Genomic DNA, 22,577 nt, shown 5'->3' on the forward strand with positions numbered 1-22,577 from the left:
GTGCAGATTACTTGTAGATGAAGTTAGATTATTTTGTTGTGTGGTGATTTTCAAGGTATACCTTTGACACATATCACCAATGTGTATGCCATAAGTTTGGATCCTTGATTTTGATATTGGATCACAGATTGTGTCTTTGATAAAGGTTTATAATATGTTACCTGGTTATTACTATTGTCCCAAGGCTAATTTGTTGTAGTATATTACTGCTATGATTATAGATCATATTCCTTCCAAACTTGATAAAAGAGTAACAAACTCTTTTCTTTTACCTTTTTCAGAAAATATGGTGAGCAAAGAAGACACCAAATGCATTATCTCAAATTCAGATGAATCAGATTCGGATTCAGGCCCATCACACAGCCTTGATGCACAGTCTGGACCAGAATCCGGCAAGCAGCAGGTAAAGAAGAGAAACAAGGCCTTACAAGTGCGATTTAAGGATATATGTGAAGCTCAGAATGAGTTTCGAGGAAAACGCTCCAGATCCATTTCCTGCAAAGTGACACACAGAAAGTACATGACCATGCCTGCCAGACGCTCTATTCCAAACGTGACCAAGAGCACTGGTGTCCAGACCTCGCCTGACCTCACGAAGCGATACAAGACTTTCCCCTTTGAGAGGAAAAAAGGACATACATTTAAACATACTGCTATGGTGGAAGATTATAAAGGACAAAACAATGGTTTTTTGAGTGATATAAAGACAGGAGGAGAGGATGGACAACCTATCGGGGAGTCCGCCAAGTACACAGGTAAGATTGTGGGCCAGACAAAGGCATTGCTTCACCACACCGATGACAGCAGTGATACAGAGGATTTGCTTTCCAGTGCCAACTGTGTGGATGGACCTTCGTGTCCAGACTCTTCACATTTCTCGGAAGAGTGCCATCCGGGCAGCCCTGCTTCCAAAAAGGAGACAGAGTACCAGGGTTGTGGTACAAGGACCAAACACAAAGGATTACCCAAAGAAGACATGGGAGCTGGCACTTCTTCAAAGCGCCAGCTGGCTAACACAGAGTTTTCACAGAACAAGTCAAAGGGTATGGGCCCTGTTACGTGGAACTCTTTGACACAGGTGGAGTCTTTAGGAAGCCCGTCTGTTAGCTGTAAACGGAAAAAGGGTACACAGCTAAACGAACAGCAGTCACAGACACTTCCCCATAGTGCCAAATGCTCTGTGCAGTCACAAGGGCAGTGTCGGACAAGGCATGCGTCAGCCTCCTCTAAACTCCAGCAAACAGTTGGTGTGGATGAGGGCTTTCCTCCAAGAGACACAGGAGCCCCAGGCATGAGGAGCAGCCAGCAGATAATGCCCTTATCTGGAGACAAGGATATCAAAGCACAGCTGCAGGCCATGGAAAACCTCATCAGCTCGAGCCAGGAGACCATCAAAGTCCTACTCGGAGTTATTCAGGAGCTAGAGAAAGGTGAAGCGCAGAGAGAGGGGTGAGTAGAGTAAGCTTTGCAGTGCAGACTTTTATACATGTAACCAAACATACAATTTACTTTGTACACACATGCACATGTCAGTGTGCTGTCAGGAAAAAGCGTAATTCCTTTAACAACATGAATCTTAGTCTTCAGTGTGGCAACTTTGACCATCATTACTATGAGCTGTCACAACTAATTACTTCCCCAAAGAATTGTTAATATCTGGGAACACAGCAACATCAGTACAACAATGGCAACAAATGCAAGCAGTCGACTATTTGACAGTTAAACCAGCTTATTTCAACTGCTTTATTTGAAGTTAAACCCAAAGGAAAGAGAACTATGATGGTGATAATCCCTAATCTTACATAAAACCTCTGTGGGGGCGAGTATGATCAAATTTGAACCAGGAAATTGGTCTTTAAACTGTGATGGGTCTTCACAGTGGGCAGTTTTCGGTAATGACTTTACAGTTTGTGATTTCTCTTCTAGATAAATTCAGGCAGAAGGAGGATTGTTTAAAACCTGTATGTTTGTCTGACTGCTGGGGTTTCTTTCCTCTTCAGATTTCTTTGTTTCAGATCCGTGTTCCCAGATTTGAGCAATTACCATGTCGTCCTAAACTACAAAAAATAAGACCTTAACTGTAAACTACAGTCATGATCCTTTAAAAAATATATATATATATATATACAGCTGTGTTGGCTGGGAATGGCATCATTTTAACCGGGTTTTGCCTAATAACTGAAGAATTGGACAATAGGATATGTTGACCATGTTTACCATGTAAAGTACCTGTAAAGTAGGGATGCGCCGATCTGTTTTTGGGCCGATAACGATACCTGAGTATACAGAGTATCGATCCGATACAAATGCTTGAACAATAAAGTGTATATCTCACTCTCTGGTAGGGAATGAGAATATTTTATGTGTAAGCCAACATCAGGTTTGACAATCTTCATAAAGTACTCAAGCCATGTCCACAGCCAGACTCCTGCAGTGCTATTGAAAGAATCAAAATACTCCATCTCTAAAACCCATAGCAACACAAAGCAAATTGTATTTAAGTCTTCCATATCCAGGGGAGAACAAGGCACCCCAGTGTGGCTCTGTGGAACGTGGTTGTAAAGGCCCAATTAGTGCAGCCTCATAACACTTTGCCTTTCATCTCCACAAAACCTTGCCTGCTATAGTGCTCACACTGTGTTGTTCCCTCCACAGTACGTTCCCCTTCCCATTTGTGCATGGGTGGACAGTCGGAAAAACCATCTTTAAGACTACACTTTGAGATGAAACCAATTAAAAGTGTCTATGTTCTCATCAGGAATAAATAGATGATGTCAAGTGTATCTTAAGCCACTACCATTAACATACATGCAGTGACAAAAGGATAAAGTCAACCCATGGTAAAGCAATAGACACATTGGGCCTCATGCAAGAAGCACTCGTACGAACAGATTCATTCTTAAGTGGCTTGTACGAGTGATGTCGGAGAACTTGTCGCCACTTTTCTAGTTTTTTTTAATTTTCTCTTAGGTACGAACACAATTTAGGAGTGGTCCAGACCTGCCGTATAACTCATTAGCAATTAGCTTGGCGTTAATTTTTCATTGCATATTAAAAGGTGTGTCATGGCTAACTTACTTCTTTTGGATTTCTTAGCGTGTCGTGCCCTTTGAAGAGAGCTAGCCTTTTCACATGCAGGTTTATTCAAGTCGCTGTCCTGACATCCTCCATTACATCCTCCATTGCAATGCCTGACATCACCTATTATGGCATGTATTCTTTTGACCATCTCCATAGAGATAGAGATAGAGACTTCTTCTTGACCCCCTCCATTGCAATCATTGATCGCCTTGCTGTAGCGAGATTTTCATATGGAACTATTTCCACTTTATTTCAGTGACAGTACGACCCTCAGGTAACACGGCATTAACAGCTCATTATTTTTCCCATTTCTTGGCTTCAGCAGATCCCTTATTTCTGCTGCAGATGATTTTCCTTTATGTATCGCATTCTTTGGTGCCATTTTCATTAATGAACACTTCTGGACAAATGGGACAGGACTCATAGCCTCATATGGTACTACTGGGGCTCATTTACAATTGTCATGCACACACGCTCATTTAAGCACAGGTGGCATTCATCATGTTTACGATGGTCATTTACACATTTATCTTCATATTGAAGTTTGCTGAATCCGTCGTGGCTAACTCATTTGAGCCCACCGTACAAAAGAAGCAAGAGAAACTTAAGCTGAGAATACGATTGTGTTCTTGCATGAGGCCCATTGTTCGTATGATGGCATTCATTATTTCAATATCCCAATTCTTAATTTTGGATGATTGTACTTGCTCTCCCTCACATGTCCCATGAGTCAGTTACAAACAAGAAAAATATGTCCTTTTAAAAGTACAACAGGAACTCAAAAACAATGCATGTGCTTGTCATCTGTTTCCCATCTCTGTAAGTTTGATGAAGTCACACGAAATGGATCAATGACATCCTGCAAAAAGGAACAGCACACAATGCATTTGCTTGTCAGCTGTTTCGCATGTGTTCAAGTTTTCCAAACCTAAGCAGAAGTGGGTCAGTGACACTTGATAAGTTTGATGATAGTCACTGGTGATAATACAGTTTCTCCTTCTTTCTTTCTCAATCACAGCATAACTGAATATATCTTAAAACCTTGACCAGCTTGTATGCATTACATAAACTATAGTGTACAAGGTTTTTTTGCTCAAAGTGGTTTAAAGATAACAACAACACAGTTGCACACGGATCATTTGTAACACTCCACAGTTGAATATTTTTTCTCACAGTATGTGCATGCCAGCTCTCGGTTAAACCGTATCGATAAAAGGGCCATAATACTACTGACATATGATTATATTCAGATATGAATGTCGCTATCTGTACTAGTCACGCTGCTGCATCATATAGACCGTAAACGTTACTCACAAAATAATGTCTGCTCAGTCTGTTTACTATATACTAAACAGTATGTCATCTTATGCTGCTCTGCCTGTAGCACTGCATATCATTTTGTTTTTACTGATAACCTGTGATCAAAAACGACATTCAGATATGGCGTGCTTTAAATATGGGGTGAGTATGTCATCTTGTGCACAGCAACCACCTAGGAAGGGGGGTGTTGACAGTAAAAGCGGAATGACGAGGGCAGGACATATCCCAGGACAGCTGACGTGGGCAACACAGCAGTGAATCTGTGCCAACAGTCGGCTTAGTGAACGATTATCGGAGGTGCAGGGATTTTTGTCCATGATGCATCTATGAAATCTTATTCTGTGACATTCTGTGCTTTTTAATATAGTGTCACTTTAGTGGTTCATGAGCATTTTACCCTGAATGGGAAAAGGAAGTGTTGTTGTTTTTTGTGCTGAGTACACGCGGTGATTATGAATTTAGGTTAATACGCTTTGATTATTAGAGCGGAGCTCTTTAAATTACAAAGATGTACAAGAAAAGCCGGGCAGCAGCACAGCATGAGTGTGGACCTTGCCTGTGCAGTGAGTTACTGTTCTTGCTCACAGCTGCTCAGGAGAGACTTCATTTGGGAACAGGGCAGGATGGATGAACTTGTTGACCTTGAGCTCCCATCAGCGTTTTCGATCCACACGCTGTTCTGTCTCCCCCAGTGAGGTCACCTCTCGTGTCATGGTGAGCAGTTGAGATCCAACCCCTCCGCGTGACATCCAGCAGGGTGATGGGCTGCCGTGACAGCGAATAATTACTGTGTGCGGCTCCAACACAGCCCCTCCCTTCATCCCCAGACCACTGCAGCCGTGACTTATTGCATGCAGGGTCTTATCGCGCAAATAATATGCGGACCAGCATGCTTGTGTAAACTCAAATTAGGAAATATGCATAGAATGTTCCAACAAAGCCATTGTATATTTAATATGTCGTCTTTAACATGTGTACGCATAAATCTCCGTCGTGCCCCAGAGATGGCTTACGTTGGTCCTTTTGCGGAGGTCTTTCAACATAACAAATTGCAACTCTTGTACAGTAAAGACAACAGGCCCTCTGGGCTGTGTTCCTATGCCATAAACAGAGCAGATACAATTTGTCTTGCTGATTGCTTTTTTTGAATCCTTGATGTTCATTATGTCTGTAGCAAATTGAGTTGGATGAGAAATAAAAAAGATGTACAGTATAGCGCAAAATGTAAAAGTATTGATTTTTCACTACACATGATTCATGCAGCATTTAGTTGCTACTTACTTCGAATTGCTTATAGAATTGAGTCACAGAACACATTTTATAACTATGTCGCGGCAAAGCGAGGTAATCCTGTTATGTAAAATCAGCAAGCCTGCACACTCGATTAACCAAATCTGAGAGAACTGCAGGATCAGAGCCCCTGCTGCATTTTCAACTGTTAGGAATAAACAACACTGGGTAAAAACCAAGCTGTACAGATTTTGGCTGATAGCTGATGCCCACAGGTGTTGAAAAATGGAAGCTCAAGCCTGTCACTGGAGATCACACGTATCTTTTTATCTCTCTGTTCACAGGCTCACCTACCGAACAGGACAAGACACAGCAAATTGTGACACTTGTCGAAACAGCGCATGCATCATTTACAGGTGGGCCCTTTTCACAATCATTAATATCTGTTTCATAAATGCTGCATTAAATGCCTTTTTTCTCCTGTATGATAGTTTGGTTCAGTGTGACAGGGGGATGCTTACAAGAGGTGTTTGGTGCAGTGATGCTTTTCTGTGCAGAATCATGAAACCATCATCAGGGATATAGAAGAGCCCAAAGAAGTAAATGTGCAGCTGCTGGCGGTACTGTTTAGAGTATATTCGGTGTTGCACTATAGCGTGTTTTTCTACAGTACAATGGATGATGAAAAATAATTATTCTGCGGAATGTGTTGCTGTAATAAATAAATAATCATACAGCTGTAGGAAGGGAATTAGATAAGATGGGAGATATAGTTGAACCTGTCACGAAGTATGAGGATCTAGAATTTCATAATTCTCTGTTTAGAAACAACGGTTGGATTAACTCTCTGGATTTCTGTCAAAATACACAGCGGTTTTGTGTGATGTAAGTGTTGCTGAACAATGGCTCTGAAGCAGGTGGGAAATACGCTGAAGCTATAACCTTGTGTCATTTGTCACTTCACTCCAAAAAGCCTCTACTGCTGAACCCGCTTGTTACCTTGTTCAGGAAGCAGACAGCTGTTTGGAAAATACTCTCCAGGCAAAATGCTTTGTACAGTGGGACTTCTCGGTTGCTTTCGTAAACTTTGTATCCCTAAATATGAAAGTTTGCAATATGCTGCACTACAATAAAGGTTTGGTTTTAACAGCAATACAATAAGAGCTGTCCAGATATACTCTGATGCCATTTTAAAATGATGAAAGAATTTCAGTTATTTAAAACACCTTGAATATTCTAAAGCCATGATGGAACTTAACTGTGAACATTTTCGTGCAAAGAAAGGGAAACTGCCCTGTCCTGGACACGTTTTTTCAGGATTTTTGATTTATGTAATATTTTCTACAAGATGCCTCCTCTCTCTTCTCCCTTGACGAGTGCATTGTGTCAAGCTGACCCAGATTGTGGTGAGAAAACAATACTGGAACTTGAAAGCAGGGAACACATTTTGTATTAGACACAGGGGGATAAGAAAGCATTGGGCCTCACAGATTTGTTCTTAATCAAGTGTCGCATGACAAGTCATGTTGTAAGACTCATGTAGCAATAGTCTGCATTTCTCCACAGAAGGAAAAAAACGGACTTTGACTTTAAAGTATAATTCCTTAATCTGAATGCATTTTGTGTTTAAACATGTTGCTGAAATGAGCTAAAACCACCCAAATCTTTTACTCTCACACTCCAAAGCTGCCGGTTTGGTGGAAGTTACTGCCCAGGGGAACCTCCTCTGTTGCACCCGGCATTTACAATGAGTCATATCCCCTTGGCCGCCATCCATCATGCTTTTCCCTAGCAAGACCTTTCTTGGCAATTTAATTCATGTCAAGCGTTCTTTATTTATATGCTCAGATGACAGATGAAGTAAAATGTTCTAATTTCTGGGTCCCGTAACACTGACTAATTTGTTGTTGTTTTTTAAACCTAGGCCTTAAAGCTCCTTGATTATGCTGATGATGAAATAATGAACATGCAACTCATGAACAGGTAGTGGTTTATCCCTTTAAAACTCAAAGCAATTATTCTAGTAAGCCTCAGGGGGAAAAAGTTAGAGGGATTTCAAATTAAAACAGTCTTGCATGATCCCATTGACATCCCAATACACCTCACATTGGAGACTTGGACGACATTCCCTGATCTGGGCCGCACATTAATCAATACCTACTGGATATGAACACCACAAATGACTCAGAAATGAGCTGCTGGCTCGCCTAAGGAGCACGACTAAACTAAAAGTTCTACTGTTGGTGCATCAAAACAAGAGCTTTGGTCTGATGTTGGAGTTGAAGCAAAAAAAGAAACAAAAGGGTTTCCTTCATCAATATCTCTCCAAAACCACAGCAGGACAGCGGAGACAGAGTACTGCAGAGCGACAGCTACTCTTACCACTGCAAGACAGAGAGCAGCTGTGTAATCAATAAAACTGGAAAACAGATTTAAGCCTCAATACTGAATGATCCTGAGAATAAGATTCACCAACCGAAGGCAAAAGGAAGATCACCACCGCTCAGCAAGAGCTGAAAACTGACTCCACACTCCCTGGAAAGGCAAAACAAACATACCTCAATCTGATTCTGCTATCAGAGACACTGACGTGTCAGGAGGAAGAATTTTAAGGCTTCTGCTGCAACAAGTCCTCCAACCCACACGACCACGTACTGTAGGTGATTTGTTCCTACCCTCTAATGTGACCCGCAGGAGCGTTTCCTAAATGAGTGTGCCTAACGGTGGCAGGAGATCCATACATCTTCATAACTAAACGTGGTTAACGTTGTGAAACGGATGCAGTTTGGATAGGTGTAGGCAACCAAATACTTAGTTAGGTTAAGGAAAAGATCATGGTTTGGGTTAAAATAAGAATGTTACGTAACGTATGCTACGTCCATAAGTTAACCAATGTCACGTACGTAAGTTAAGCACATTACGTACGCAAGTTAAGTACATTACATACGTGACGTAAAATAACTCAACATTGACTTTTAGTTGGACACACACAGGACGCAAGCAGTGGTCACCTGTTTTACCCATCCCCGACCTCCTACTTACGCAGACTTCACCTCACTTCCTGCCACTAAAGGTTGCCGCCTAACAATTAATGTAAATATGGGTCGTAATAAGCTGCTTGTACAAACAAGCTATGGGGTTTGTTTTTGGGGGAGGACAGCGTCTCCTGATGGACCTGGTGTCTGACCTAACTAAGCAGATCCTTCAAACCTTGTCTGCCTACCAATCTGTGAGGACTCTCATGCTACATGATGTCTTTAAAACAGGTGGAGTTCACCTAAATAAAATGAAGCTCTTCACCTACTACTACATCCAACATGAAGATGTGGTAGTAAAGAAAGCCAAGGTTAATACATTTAGCGAATAGAATCCCATTTCTCAGAGACAAATTGTATGTTAATTCCTTCAGTAGATGATTCTGAAAGCAAACAGGGTGAGGCTTGATCAAAATGTGTACTGCTCCTGTGTTACAGCCCGAATACTGCAGTGTGTCTGTCAATCCGTGTCCCTATTGATTACACAGGCCTTTTCTTTGATTTGTTTCCATGTGTTTAGCCATGATTGTAAATAAGTGTGCTAATCAATCCGAGGGTTTCAGCAGATGCAAATAAGTGGTATGGTAGTAATGGGTAAAGGCTATTATCTGTCACGTGATTTTGACCGGACCTCTTGTTTAATACTGTCTTACTGCGGATAAATGTGGCAACAGGGTGCATTCGGGTTTCATCTAACTGAGAAGCAAACATTATAGATTTAACAGCAGCATAATTTGTACGACTGAAGCAATAAACCCACTGCGTAGAGGAGCAAAGAAAAGTCCCAAAGCCCATAGCTGAGTTTCTCTTTTTCTACCTCACTGATCTTATCTTCTGCCAACTCTGTATGTCGGTGAAGCAGCTTGGCTTAATTAACAAACTATGAACAATTTCTGATGGCAAAAGAACAGCCCCCAGTCTGTTGTCAGCAAACCAAAGCATGTGGTAGGGTAATAAAATCACATTGAAGACACACTCTGCGGAGTACTAATAATGTGGAAGATTATCATTTCATCTGTGCTCTGTTTCATTAAATGTTGTTTATTTCAGATCACCCAGTTGGTTTTTAAGTCACTGAATAGAGCAGAGTCTCTTGGCCGGCAGGGTAGTGCACTGTCACGGTCCTATCTATTTCTGCCAAAGCAATTGTCATAAATATCTTAAATTCTGCAAATAGTGCTGTTTAGTATTCTTCAGCTGCACACAAAAAAAACCATTACCTTGTTGTTTACCTCTGCTCTTGATTTCAGATGTTCTTTTTACTGACACATACAGCTAGCTCACCTCGTCACCAGCAGCCCTGTTATTATAATAGTCTATTAATACAGAGAGTTAAACTACTTATAGGGGCAGCGGTAATTACCTTGATGGTCAAACCACTCTGCCTGACACCTTGAATAGGAGGCAGTGATGCGAATTAAAGCCTAGAAAAGCAAGTTCGGATGAAAAGTTACCCCTCAAGGTTAGACGACTGCATGTTGCAACTGTAACTTAGCGGCCCCCGAGATGTAGCACTTCATTTCAGAGCAGTCCAGCATCTCCAGTATGTCCGATAAATTCAGGACATGAGTAGTTGCTGAGCTCCGGTAGTCAATCTATAGGTCTTATCCAGACTTCAGCTCTGCCCTGACAGTCTCTACCCACCCTCCGGTTTACTGCAGCATCTCATACATCACTGCAACAAATAGGGCGTACATATGGCAAGTCAACGAGAGGGAAAGAGCTAGAGAGGCTGAATGTAATATAAATTTGGGGAATAACTATAATGCCACTGTCCATTACATCAGGGGGAAAGGAATCCCTTAAGGAGTCCCTTCACCCACATTACAAAAGAAAAATAATTCTCACTTATATCTCTAGTGGTGTCTAGTAATGCAGATTGTTTCGGGTTTTACTTTGTTACTGACAAATCGTTGTTGCGTTGGCCCTAATTTTGGCATGGTGGACAGCTCTAAATACTACTATACAATATGCATGAGCCTCGGCTGGCTATGCCATGAAGAAGAGCTCAGTCAGGGGAACAAATCAGAGTGGTAGCGAATTCAAAATGCTTCATTGCAACACGTAACATTCAACTCAAAGACAGAGACAGTGTGATCGGACTACATCAATCTTCTGCTCTTCCTATCCCCTTGTTATCTTGAGCATCCAAAGCAAATGATATGCGGCCTACCACTGAGTCAACCTGGAGTATACAGCGGGAAGCCCAGTTTAACAAACGTACTCAGATCAAACCATTAAAGGATTTTATTCCTATCATGCTGTGTTGAATAAAAACCAGCATTTGAATCAAAGAATGCAATGTAGTTGTTTCCAATTTGGAACTAACAATGACTTTGAAAAACAGTTAAGTTCAGGGAAAGCAATATGATGAGACGCAAGAGCTAATTAGCACTTGTATCACATGCTGAGATGCTGGAGCAGTTGTTGTTTTTTTGGTGAACAATTGTCAAGATTGCTTACTCTGTTTTGTCCTCATTAATGAGTTTGGGTTTTTCTTTGTGTGTCTGTAAAGCAGAAGGCTGTGTAATAGACAACAACAATGGCGTTTATATCTGAGATACATGACAGGGGAAGAATTCAGCATCTGATCAAGAGAACCTGCGGGATCTGCTTCAACTGTTGCCTGTCAGTGGAGGGAATAACTGTCAGTCTCCAGCGATTCATTCTACTATGCCCTGTCATATAGTTCTGAAGATCTTACACTATACTGGGCCTGAACCACTCATCTTGTCAAGTGGAGAGTTTGAACTTTGAATGGCCAAAGGGGAAATCACCGGTGGAGAAATTACTTTGGTGCCGGCAGCGGAAAGAACAGAGAAAAGTGGCGAGCAGGTATACACTGCTAAATGAATAGAGTATGCCGTGCTAAAAAGACATCTCACAGCAGCATGAATCCCTCCCAGGAGCAACAATCATTGAATGGTGCTCAGCGCACCACGACCACAGACAAACAAACGGCTCGCCACTGATCACAGCAACAGCTACTCACACTGCATAGCTAAAGAGATGATTAATCTGCTTTGCCGAATGCCCCAGAAAAGCCTCCCTGTCTCCAGCTGCTTCAATCTGTTTTTGCACAGAGATGATCTTAGACATAGGGCATTTGTTTGCTGAAGCACCTGCTCCCCAGTGCCACCCGCATTGTGCAGTGCTGCCCTTGGCTTCCCACCATGGCATTTGTCCACAGCGTACAGTAATTGCAGTGATCTGCCAACTGATTAATTGCCTAATAATTGCTGAGGCTATTCTGTGTTGCACTGTGCTGCTGTGATTCTGCTCTGCTTTCTGTCAAGTCAACATTCTTTAAACAGCAGTTGTGAACTTGCAGTTTTTTAACACAAAACAAAAGATGCATATAGAGATAAAAGCTGGAGGAAATTAAACAATTGATGATATAAATAAGAGATGTGTGCATCACATACTGCAAGAAACAGCAGTTCTGTCAAGAAGCTTTTTTTTATTTGAAGTGGAAATAAGGAAAAAGCACATAGGAAAATGAGAAACGAACAAAGCACTGAGTTTGTTTTGATACAGCGAAAACATGCTTGAAAATACCTTTTTATATCAATAATGAGGAGTTTCAAGCAGCCACGGGCTCTTGCACATTTCTGACTTGCTTTTCATATAATCGAGTGTATTGATTCATTGTAAGTCCAAGCCTGCCAAACTACTATCCAGCCCTCCACGCGGATTCTCCCCTGAAGGCTTTAATAGAGCTCTGTTCTTAACCGACACTTATCTTAAGGGTGAGGACAGTTCCCAGGATTCATTGTCACTTTGAGTATAGCATATCCTTCAGCGAACTAATTACACTGCCCATCAAAGCCGTTACCCTATCAAAGCCGTTACCCTATCAGGCCGAGCTTTGTGCCTTAACGTCTATTTGTGTGCCCGCAGACAAGGAGAGGACTACATGTTTGACCTTGACGTGTCAGATGTCATCTCTTTCAGCAGCTTCACTCCCCTCCACCTTTAATCCCTCCAGAGTTTGAGTGACAGAAATAAGCTTTCTAAATCGTAGCATTCCCAGTGCTTTAAAAATGCAGTGTGTTGAGTAATGTTGGCAATGATCAAAATAAATGAAATGAGGATGAATCAAAAAATGCCCCAAAACCAAAAAGCAACAGAACATTTTACCATCAGGTACGGTTTGTTGAGGAGTGTCACTTTGGCAGGCACATAGCAGATGATTCATTCTCTTCTATTTCCACCCGGGTGCTACCACAATTTATTGCATACCCCCAGTATAAATACATTAACAGATCACTACAAATCAATAGCAATAAAGTGAAAGGAGATGGTGTATAATAATGCATTTATCCCTTGCTTGAATACAGGCAGTTAATCGGGATATGCTTGGCCTCTCAGTGGTTTCATTTGGAAGGGATTAAGCCCTACATTTATTCTCAGGCCTGAGAGATTTAATCAGAGAGAGAGTTCAACTACGGTGCCGGAACAAAATCAGACGATGACCAGCCTGGGATTATGCTGGCGGGTATGGAGGTCTGATGTCAGGAGCAACCCACATTCTGGCTCTTTTTTTATACAAATATAATCTATGCAGGAAAAGCCCTTTGACTGCATCCATAAAAAATACAGACATGATGCAAAGGAACTCTATTACTCGGAGGAGTCTCTGAAATGTGGATATGTGCTGCTCGAGAAATGTGCTGCCAGGGTGTCTGTCGGTGCATTTGAACGGTTTGCCTCCCTCCCAGCCTCCATCTGGACATCAGCGGATTACTAATGTAAAAAATAAGTCAAAAACTGAGTCAGAAATGTCACAGCTTTCAAAAAGATAAATCGCTAACTTTAAAAACCTACAGATGAACACATTTGATTTTAAGTCAATGAATCTACCGTCAAATCCTTGTTTTTAATGTAAAATACTGAACTGAAAAAGGTAAATGATGTAAAACTCTGCCTCTTATGCTTGTGTTACAGTGTCGAGCTGGACTTCAAACTGCAGGAGGACAAGCTACACTCCCTGATGAAGAGGCTTTGCCCCCTGGACAGCCAACAATGTCCCGCTCTCCCTTACTCCAATGAAGTATTCACATCCACCCCGAAACGCAAATCCAAGACAGAGTCCAAAAAGCATGGTCGTTGGAAACTCTGGTTCCTTTGACTGAAACATGAAGGCTTTGGAAACAGCCTCTTTCCTGGGCAAATGAATACCCCTGTTATTCTCGAAATGGATGAGGGAATTTTCAGAGGGAGCAATCATCACATGAGGATGGATAACAGCAGAAACCAGTTCATTTGGGGGTGCTGAGTTGAGACTGCACATTAAGTCAGCTGGGGGACAGCAGAGACAAAAAAAAAAACATTTTAGATTCTGTCAAACCTTTTTCTGGCATGTTCGCTGAAGAGGATGGACACACACCTGCAAAAACTAGGTGAGCTTTGGGATACATATATGTCTCTTAGCTGTGTAAAGATGAATGTGTTTGTATCTACTCGTTAAATGCAACTCATAGCTTATATGTATGACTTTTTATTGCCTTCTCCAATGCAATGCACTTTTGGTCTTCTTCCCCTTAGAGCATATTGCTTGGCAACAAGAGGAGGCGCCATGTGGAGGGCCTTTTACGAGTGAAGCTATTATCTTTGAATGGACATCAGCCCCACCTCCGGCAAAGCACAAACATTTGACTATTGACAGGAACTTGCGTGAAAGACTGAAACACCGTACAATACATGGCTATTCTTATGACCCGTCTATTCTCTCTTCTTCCTCATTGTCCGTTAGCATCCTGCTCAGTCTGTCCGTCCGACTGAACGTCTGCCTGCCTTGGTTTATAACTCCTGTCTCCTCCCTCTCTTCGTAACTGTCCCTTTTATCTCTCGCTGTCCTTCTTTCTAACTCTCCATTTAGCTCACTGTGCAACCAACCAACCAACTAGCCAGCCAACTTTGCCTCAGTCATCCTGTCCTTTCTGTTGGCTACACTGTCACGTAATATTCAGAATTTATATATTTCAGAATATCTGAATCTTTTTAGCAAAGTACTGTGAAATGAGATTTATAAAAATATATATGTTTGGGCCCCTTCTGTTGAAGCAGGTACAATTGTTGAAAGTCTTCTGGGTTAGGTCAAATTTAACAACATACTGTATATGTTTTGATTACTTCCAAGGCAGAATATTTTCTACGATAACTTATAAAGGGTTTTATTTAGTTTTGAATTTCAAACAAAAAGTAAAGGCTATTTTGACATTTCTCTTTGAGTTCTTTAAGAGTTTGCCTTGCCTCAGAGTCACAGATTGTGTCACAGCAAAGCTCTGATGTGAAGTCTTGAACCTAATCTACTTCAAAGTCATTTATTTCATGCTAGGTTAGCTAACATTTGAAGTTGTCGTTTTTTTTAATATTGATTTATCTTGCCATTCAACCGCGAGTTCCATCTTGTAAAAACATTTTCTTTATTTTGCAGAATTACAGAACACCAAACATCTGTATCCACCCACATAAACAATAGAAGGGCTATATACAGTGCTAATGGAGTATGGTAGCAATCTTACAGCAGACTTGTAGAGAAATGTAGCCAGCTTTGGTTAAGTTTAAAAAACACACACTGATGATGTAGCAATGATACTGAACTTGCACGCTGTTACAAAGCAGGTATTTACTTTAAGTAATTTTATAACAGCAGCTCGTATTTAGATTATGGTACTGTATGTCTGAGAAATGTCAGTAAGACTCATACTGGCCTCCCATCATTAGACTACGCAGTAGATAACATTATTCAGGTCACCAATTTCCATGCAAAGATCTGTACTTTGAGAAAGTGCAATTTAGTGATTATGTGCAATATTATGCATTTTTCTACTCTTTCTACATCACAAATAAAACATTTTAAACTAAAAAGGGATCCGATGTGCTCCTATGTCTGTTGAAAGCCAGAGGCATGAGAGTTGCGAAGTGAGACGAAGAAAAAGTTCCATTCATTTTTCCCATAGTCAACGTTACGTGACTCACGGTTGGAGTCCTCCTACAGCTTCGATTGGCATGAAACTTTCCCAGTTGACTCATCAGTACAAAAGATGAACAGGCATGTTTGAAAAAATCTGTTTCTTAGATAAGTTAAAGCTACAAGCTTGTGTAAACATTTTGTGGGAGAATTTAACTAAGACTCCCAAGCTTCATTTCGGTAAGAATTAAACTCCAATGATCTCAACTTCAAAAACATTTCACGTGCGCTATTTAGAAAACTGAGAAGTCTATGTTTCTATGTTAAGTAACATCGACAATATCATTGAAAGTTAAAATGGAAATGGGAATACAGAATAAAGAAAAAGGGTTCCAGAGGCAGCGTCCCCTTTTAACTTGTCAACTCTACAGCATGCTACAGTACTAGGTGTAGTTACAGGCGGAGCTGCATTCACCCGGTGTCAGACGGTCCTCCTTTTACATCTTTTGTGCTTTAGTGAAGCAGGGATTGACCATGACCAGGGCTCAGCAGCGGCAGTGTGGTTCAGCTCCTTCTTCTCTCTTCCAATGTGATTACTGCTCAATACCAAGAAGAGACACTTCAAGTCAAGACCTGGAGGCTCAGGCGAATGGGGGTTCCAGTCATTCAAACTAAGTGAACTGATCCATCCTTCTCCCACCGTCTGTCTCTTTATTCTCCTCAGCTGATTCTCTTTTGCTTTTATTTTACCAGTGTCCTCTAGCATTCGATTCCTACAGCATGTACTTCCTCTACTTCTGTTTCCTATTTTCACAGCTTATGGTTCTCTCTACATGTGTCTCCTTTATCTGCCATCTGCCTCTTACTCTTAGGCACGTAGGAGTTCCCATTTTCAGTTTGTATTTACAAAAAGCCAAATTAGTTTAGCAATCAAAAAAAGAAAAATGCTTTTCTTCTCTTTGGCATTATTGGTATCATTGTGGGCATTTCATTATTATAAATAGTTTTAAAATGGGTCAAAAACAACATAATCAGGCAGTTGTTATAGTAACTGATAAGAATTTGTATATACTGTACGTTTTAATTATAATATTTTAAAACACCAACATTTCAAGGGTGTACAGATTCAAGGTTTTTTTAATTACATATTAATTAATTGATACAAATAAAACCAGAAAAATTAAAATGCAACATTAAACATAGTCCTTCTCTGTAGCATGGTCTTTAAACGTTTTTACAATCAAATCATGTTTATATTAAGTATAATAATAGAGTACAGTGCAGTTCAAAAAAAGAAAAACAATACGTAAAACATTCAACATTTTGTTTGAGATAGTATGTAAAAAATGACTTTTTAGTAATTTTTAGTAGTTATTAGCAAGAAAAAACATTAACAAAACAAATTCCACTAGTGTAATCCCAGGCTCAGAAGCAGTGTTTCACTGCCCCCTCTGGTTCAAACGCTTGAGTCTGTCTGGCCACACCCAACAGTGATGTCACAGTGCACTGACCACACCCTTGAGTACATTTTAATGTCACTGTAGCAAAACGAGAAGTTAAAACTACTTGAGGTCAGCAAAAATAACATTTTCATCTGGTGTTAAACTGCACCTCTCTTTGGATTTATCTAAGAAGTCATGGTTACTACAGATCATCCTAAACATTTACCAAGCACTGGAATTCAGTGAGTTGCACAGCTGACCAAATTTACTAAGACTTGAATTGTAATAATGACAGATACAATTGTCTCATTAGAACAATGGAGGTGGTGTTTGCTGATACTTGTTTTTTTTGGAAACCATATATAAATTCAACCTCAAGAGCGTAGTGCATAAAGAATTGTTGACTATAGTGCATGGTGTAATATTTAAATTACAGGCGGCCCCTCGAAGATCAGTGCTTTTTGAGTGGCGTTACGAACACTCTTTAGGAAGACCATGAAGCTGGATCCGCTGGTCCCTGTGGCGTTCAGCTCGGTGCTCACGCCTCTCAGCGGGCAGCCCATGGCGCGGGCGCGATTACCAGGCACGATGATGTACTTGGTTACGGTATTGAGGTGGTAGTTCCGTAAATCCACTAGCGCTGAGACACAGGAGTTGTAGGCCTGGCAGAGATCAGAGCCGGAGCTGGACAGGATGAAGTCTCGCAGAGATGGACAGACAGACAGCGCTTCTATCTGCTGACGGTGGGCGGGAGGCATGTAATCTCTCATGCTTGTCAGGAAGGCACCTAGAAAGCCGAATCATTGAAGGGAACAGAAAACAGACTTTGAAAGAAAGAAAATAACAACCTTCTCTTTTCTGTCAGAGCAATCAACTGACTGCACAAACAGAGTGATTCATTCATGAGAAGCATCGGACGGGGTCAAAGGTTGAGGGAAATGCATCATTACCTGCCTCATCCTCATGCTGGATGCACAGCAAAGCATCAAAGCACTGAATGGCTGAACTCTGGGCTGCACTTGCACCTGACAACGAAATTGGCTCATTGCTCACACCTTCATACAACAGCCCTCTTGGAAGCTTGGGGTTGTCTCGCCATCTAAAACAGTTGAAATGCACACATACTATAAACCTCCTTTTAATAGATGCAATTATAAGCACACAGTACCATTTTATATGTACAGTGCTTTAACAGAGAAAAGTACAATAGGAAGGTATAAGGAAGCAGAAGGGAATTCCATCCTCTCATCTGCACCAGATTAGATAATTATTAAAAACATTAATAACTTCAGTATGTAGGATAAATGTAACAGCCCTAAAACTCACCCTGAGACAAAGATCCTAAATGTTCCATGAAATGCAGTTGGATCCACATGGTCTGGAAAGACCACAACTTCAGTTATTTTAATTACCTTGAATTTCCCTGCCTTCATAAAAGGCACAGCTTGTAAATTGATTAAATTCAGATTGGGCTAGGTTTAATTTAAACTTACTGTGCATGAGTTTGAAAGTTTCCTTCATCTTCTTTAAAGACTGAGTCACTTTTACGAGACCTTTCTGTGTGGCGATGAGGTCTGAGGTTTTCATAGCATGCATCACCTCCAGAGCCCCCTGGGTTAGAGTTGAAAAAGATCCATCACTGAGTGGCAAGGGACAAAGACACACATAGCATGAGGATGGGACAGAAAAAAAAGAAGGGGCCAGATGGACAGACAGCATGAGGCTGAAGTTCAGAAAGAGTTAACATGAAAACGGGGAATAGCAATAGCAGCCAGTACTAACCGTTATGCCTGAACTGGCAGCCATCTCAACCAACAATGACACCATGAAAAATCCCCTGCAACTCTCCCCACCAGGTAAGGAAAATATCAAGTCCATGTTCCTATTTTTGAGAATGATATTTCAAAAATATACATGCTGAACTTCACGAGTACCAGACTAAAGAACTCCTGTAAAAATGCAGTTGCAATATCAAAGACAATGTGGGAGTTAGTGACTTTTCTTTTCCTTTTACTTACCCGATTTCCATATTCCTGAAATGAAAAATGAACCTTAGTGGAGAAAGAAATATCTGGCAATTTTTCTGGGTGAGTGACTGAAAATTAGACATATATACTTTTATTGTAATGTTACTATTATTCTAAAAGAGTTAGTGGACAATGGGCATGAAATCAAGTCATTAATGAGGCAATGAAACAGCATTACTCACCCTGTCGGATCCCTTAATTTCCAGTTGGCTAAAACTGAATCTGCGTAAGTCAGGATGGGTGGAAGGCCGAGCCTACAAGATACCAGCCAATAGGGCAAGGCCAGGGCTTTTGGTAGAATCTGTCAAACAAACATATAAGATATCAAGCAGTGACGCATCTCTGAGATTTTCGGTATGAAGTGTGAGGATGTTGGTCAGTCCAACACTTTGATCTAGACTTGAATATATCAACTATTAGATGGATTTCCATGAAAGGTTGGTGCCCAGAGGATGGATCCTGCTGACTTTGATGAATCCCCTAACTTTTCCTCTCATGCCACTTTTTGGTTAAAGCTTTCACTCATATTGTGAAATATCTCAGCAGCACGTTCTTGGATTGGTACAAAATGTTTGAACCGACATTCATGGTTGCCAGATGATGTATCCCATGTATCAGATGACATGACTCCCCCACCAGCTGCACTTTTGTGTTCAGTGCTAACAAACGTTAGCATGCTAACAAGCTAAACTAACACGGTGAACACAGTAAACATTCTACCTTCTTCACATCACCTTGTAAGCATGGTGATGATAGCATTTAGCTCAAAGTATTGCATTCTTGCACTGCCAGAACACCACCGACTGAAATGCACCTCCTTTTTTCTTTTTTACCATCCCTCATCCCATTGCACTGTAGTGTTTTACCTGAGCAGGTGCATGTTGTCCTTCCTGCCATACATATCCCATGCTGATGAACCCCAGCGCTAGGTGAGCCAGCCTGAGCTCCCGATGGTCACTCAAGAGATGGGGACTCAACACCGGCATCTGGATTGTGATCAGACTTTTGATTTTTTAATTTCCATTCTCAAGAGCAGTAAACACCATCAAGGGTTCACAAATGACACTGTCAGTCCAGATTTACATGAATGATATGGAGAAGGCATTGCTCATTCTGACCTTGTGAACCAGATCCCGTAGTTTCCGTGCCTCTATCAGATGTGTGAGATTGTTTGCCAGGTCTAACCACTCCCGATAATAGTCTGGAAGGTCAGTCTAGACAATAATAACAAAAAAATATGTTGATTTTTTTGACTGTTTTATTGCATGGGGGATTTTCATGTGGAGTGTAATCAGTAACATCATCAGCTCATGTTTGCTATGGTGCCTGACCTGCATGTCAGGGAATGACTGGTGCTATCAATCAGAGAGAGAAAGCAATTTAAAAGAGGGAGGCAGTAGAAAACTGAGAGAATTTACCAAGCAGAAAACAGGGGATGCCCAGATGGAAAATCACTGTATAAACAGACGAGTAGGCTGTGCTTAATGCCAATGTTTAATTCTTCATTTTATGTCAATGCTGATAAATAGGGTTAACGGCATTTACAAATCTATCATTCTAATAGTTTGTCGACGGATTTTTTTAATTTTTTTATTATGTACTATTTAATTCCTACAAAATGTCTCCATAGACATAAAAGAGTTTGTGTAACAATTTGGCATTTCAGACTCTCAAATGGTTATGAAACAGTCTCAAGTGAATACTAATATATGATATATGACACAAGTAAACAAGACCATCAGCCAGAAGAGTGGCTATTTCTATTTAGTTTTTCTTAATGCTTGTGATCGGTGACACAAGGTCCAATTCTGGAGAAACCAACCCTCTGCGGACAGACTCAGACGCAACAACTCCTCTTGCTGCCGGGAGCAGAGCTTTGCCTCAGTGCATGCCGGTCCCCGCTGGGAGCCAACACCGACACCGAGCTGCTGGAGGCCCAGGCCTTGTTGCTGGGCCCGCTGGAGGGAAGGGAGTGACGCGAGATCCAGAATCAGGACTGAGCGGGGCAGACTTTCTGCTTTGAAACGCTACAGCGTTTGTCCACAGGTGCCGCCAAAATCAACGCAGAATAAAAGTTCCTCATTGTTGCTTTAAGTGTCATAAACTGTGTGACAGTGAGCAGGCCCATTCATGTGAATGGCTCAATAGAAACTTGCAGAGACAGGCTTTCACTGGATACAACATCTTCCATAATCCTACTCAAAAACTAGTATTATTATCAGTTCCAGCCCAGAGGTGCTATGTGTGCTGCTGACCACATTACTTACACAAAGGCAAAAGGTAAAATATAATAATCATCAATGTCTCAACAAAACTGTCTCTTTGTGTCCAGTATATACAGTCTCATTATTGTCATGACATATTAAAACCTAGTTTCAGATCTGTTTTGACATAGAAAATACTAAACAGACAGGAAATGTCTTTTGTATAAGAAAAGAGAAGATGACAATGAAACGTACCAGTGGCTCTTCAAGGAGAAATCCAAGCTTCTCAGAAATATCAAATGCATCAAAGTCTGCCTGCAGTGTTTCTCTGCTGTTAGTCTCCATATGCTCTGCCCGGCACTCTACTGCAGTAGTTTGAGAGGGTAATCACTCTGTGTGTGTGTGACACTGATATCAATTGTTAAACTTGCTCTGAGCCTGATTTCACTACCTTTGTTACATCCCTTTTTGGTACACTCCCAACAGCAAAGAAGAAACTGATTTATTGTTTTTTAATGTCAGGAGTTCACAGAGCAAAGCTTAATTTCCCCTTTTTTGTACAGTGTGCAATTTAAAGGATATCGTCATTTATATTTTTTGGACGTTGATGGAAGAAACTGAAAACAACAGCTGCTGCCAAATAACATAAATATTAATATTATACTTGCACACTTTTTGCTAACCTTTTGCAAAAGTGATGACTATACATATGAGGTGGTTATTGAGACAAACACCGAACGATTTAATAATACATTAAACTGCTGATTGTTCCAAACTCATTATAGAGTGATGAATTATTGAAGAAACACTGCTTATGTTGGATCCAAACAGCTGAAAATCATTTGACTCTCAAATGTGTTATGTAATATCAGAAAAAAGGTCTTTGTGGATAAAAGGTTTGAATTATTCTCCTTTCACCCCACCATACCTTCCACACATGCAAAGGTCATTTCATTTGTATGTATTGCTCTGCAACGAAAGAAACTTGACACACAAACGTTTGTTCAATATTCAGACATTCGACATCATTGGGGTTCTTAAACTCCACAATAAGATGGAGAGTTACATTTTGCAAACTTAACCCAAATACCTCAGTCGAACCTGTCCCTCCAGCTCATTAACTGAAGCTTGAGTGCTACCAAAAATGAAACCCTAATGTGTTCTGTTTTTTTCTGGTTGTTGCTGTGGTGGATAAGAAGTGACATGACAGAGTGATACAAGGTAAATGCAGAAATTGTGATTCTTCAAAAACACCCCAGATGTTAGGAGAACAAGTATCAGTTTACCATCATTGAACTTAGCACGAGTTAGGCCTATCTTGG

General features: G+C 40.9%; 2 protein-coding genes across 2 annotated transcripts; one reads left to right on the plus strand and one right to left on the minus strand.

Annotated features, from left to right (window-relative positions):
- Positions 1 to 286: 286 nt before the first annotated feature.
- On the plus strand, positions 287 to 13,797 carry insyn2ab (inhibitory synaptic factor 2Ab; the record flags this gene model as incomplete). Its single annotated transcript, XM_079168324.1, has 3 exons — positions 287 to 1,449; positions 5,976 to 6,047; positions 13,614 to 13,797. 3 exons carry the CDS (start codon positions 287 to 289, stop codon positions 13,795 to 13,797), a joined length of 1,419 nt encoding a protein of 472 aa, XP_079024450.1.
- Positions 13,798 to 17,424: 3,627 nt separating this feature from the next.
- On the minus strand, positions 17,425 to 21,600 carry LOC306702855 (indoleamine 2,3-dioxygenase 2-like; the record flags this gene model as incomplete). Its single annotated transcript, XM_079168572.1, has 10 exons — positions 17,425 to 17,811; positions 17,975 to 18,123; positions 18,351 to 18,402; positions 18,518 to 18,635; positions 18,807 to 18,906; positions 19,043 to 19,057; positions 19,234 to 19,352; positions 19,918 to 20,037; positions 20,170 to 20,265; positions 21,511 to 21,600. 10 exons carry the CDS (start codon positions 21,598 to 21,600, stop codon positions 17,450 to 17,452), a joined length of 1,221 nt encoding a protein of 406 aa, XP_079024698.1. The 3' UTR covers positions 17,425 to 17,449.
- Between the last annotated feature and the right edge of the window lie 977 nt (positions 21,601 to 22,577).

Source organism: Pholis gunnellus, assembly GCF_910591455.1.
Source record: "Pholis gunnellus genome assembly, chromosome: 11".
NCBI classification, from domain to species: domain Eukaryota; kingdom Metazoa; phylum Chordata; class Actinopteri; order Perciformes; family Pholidae; genus Pholis; species Pholis gunnellus.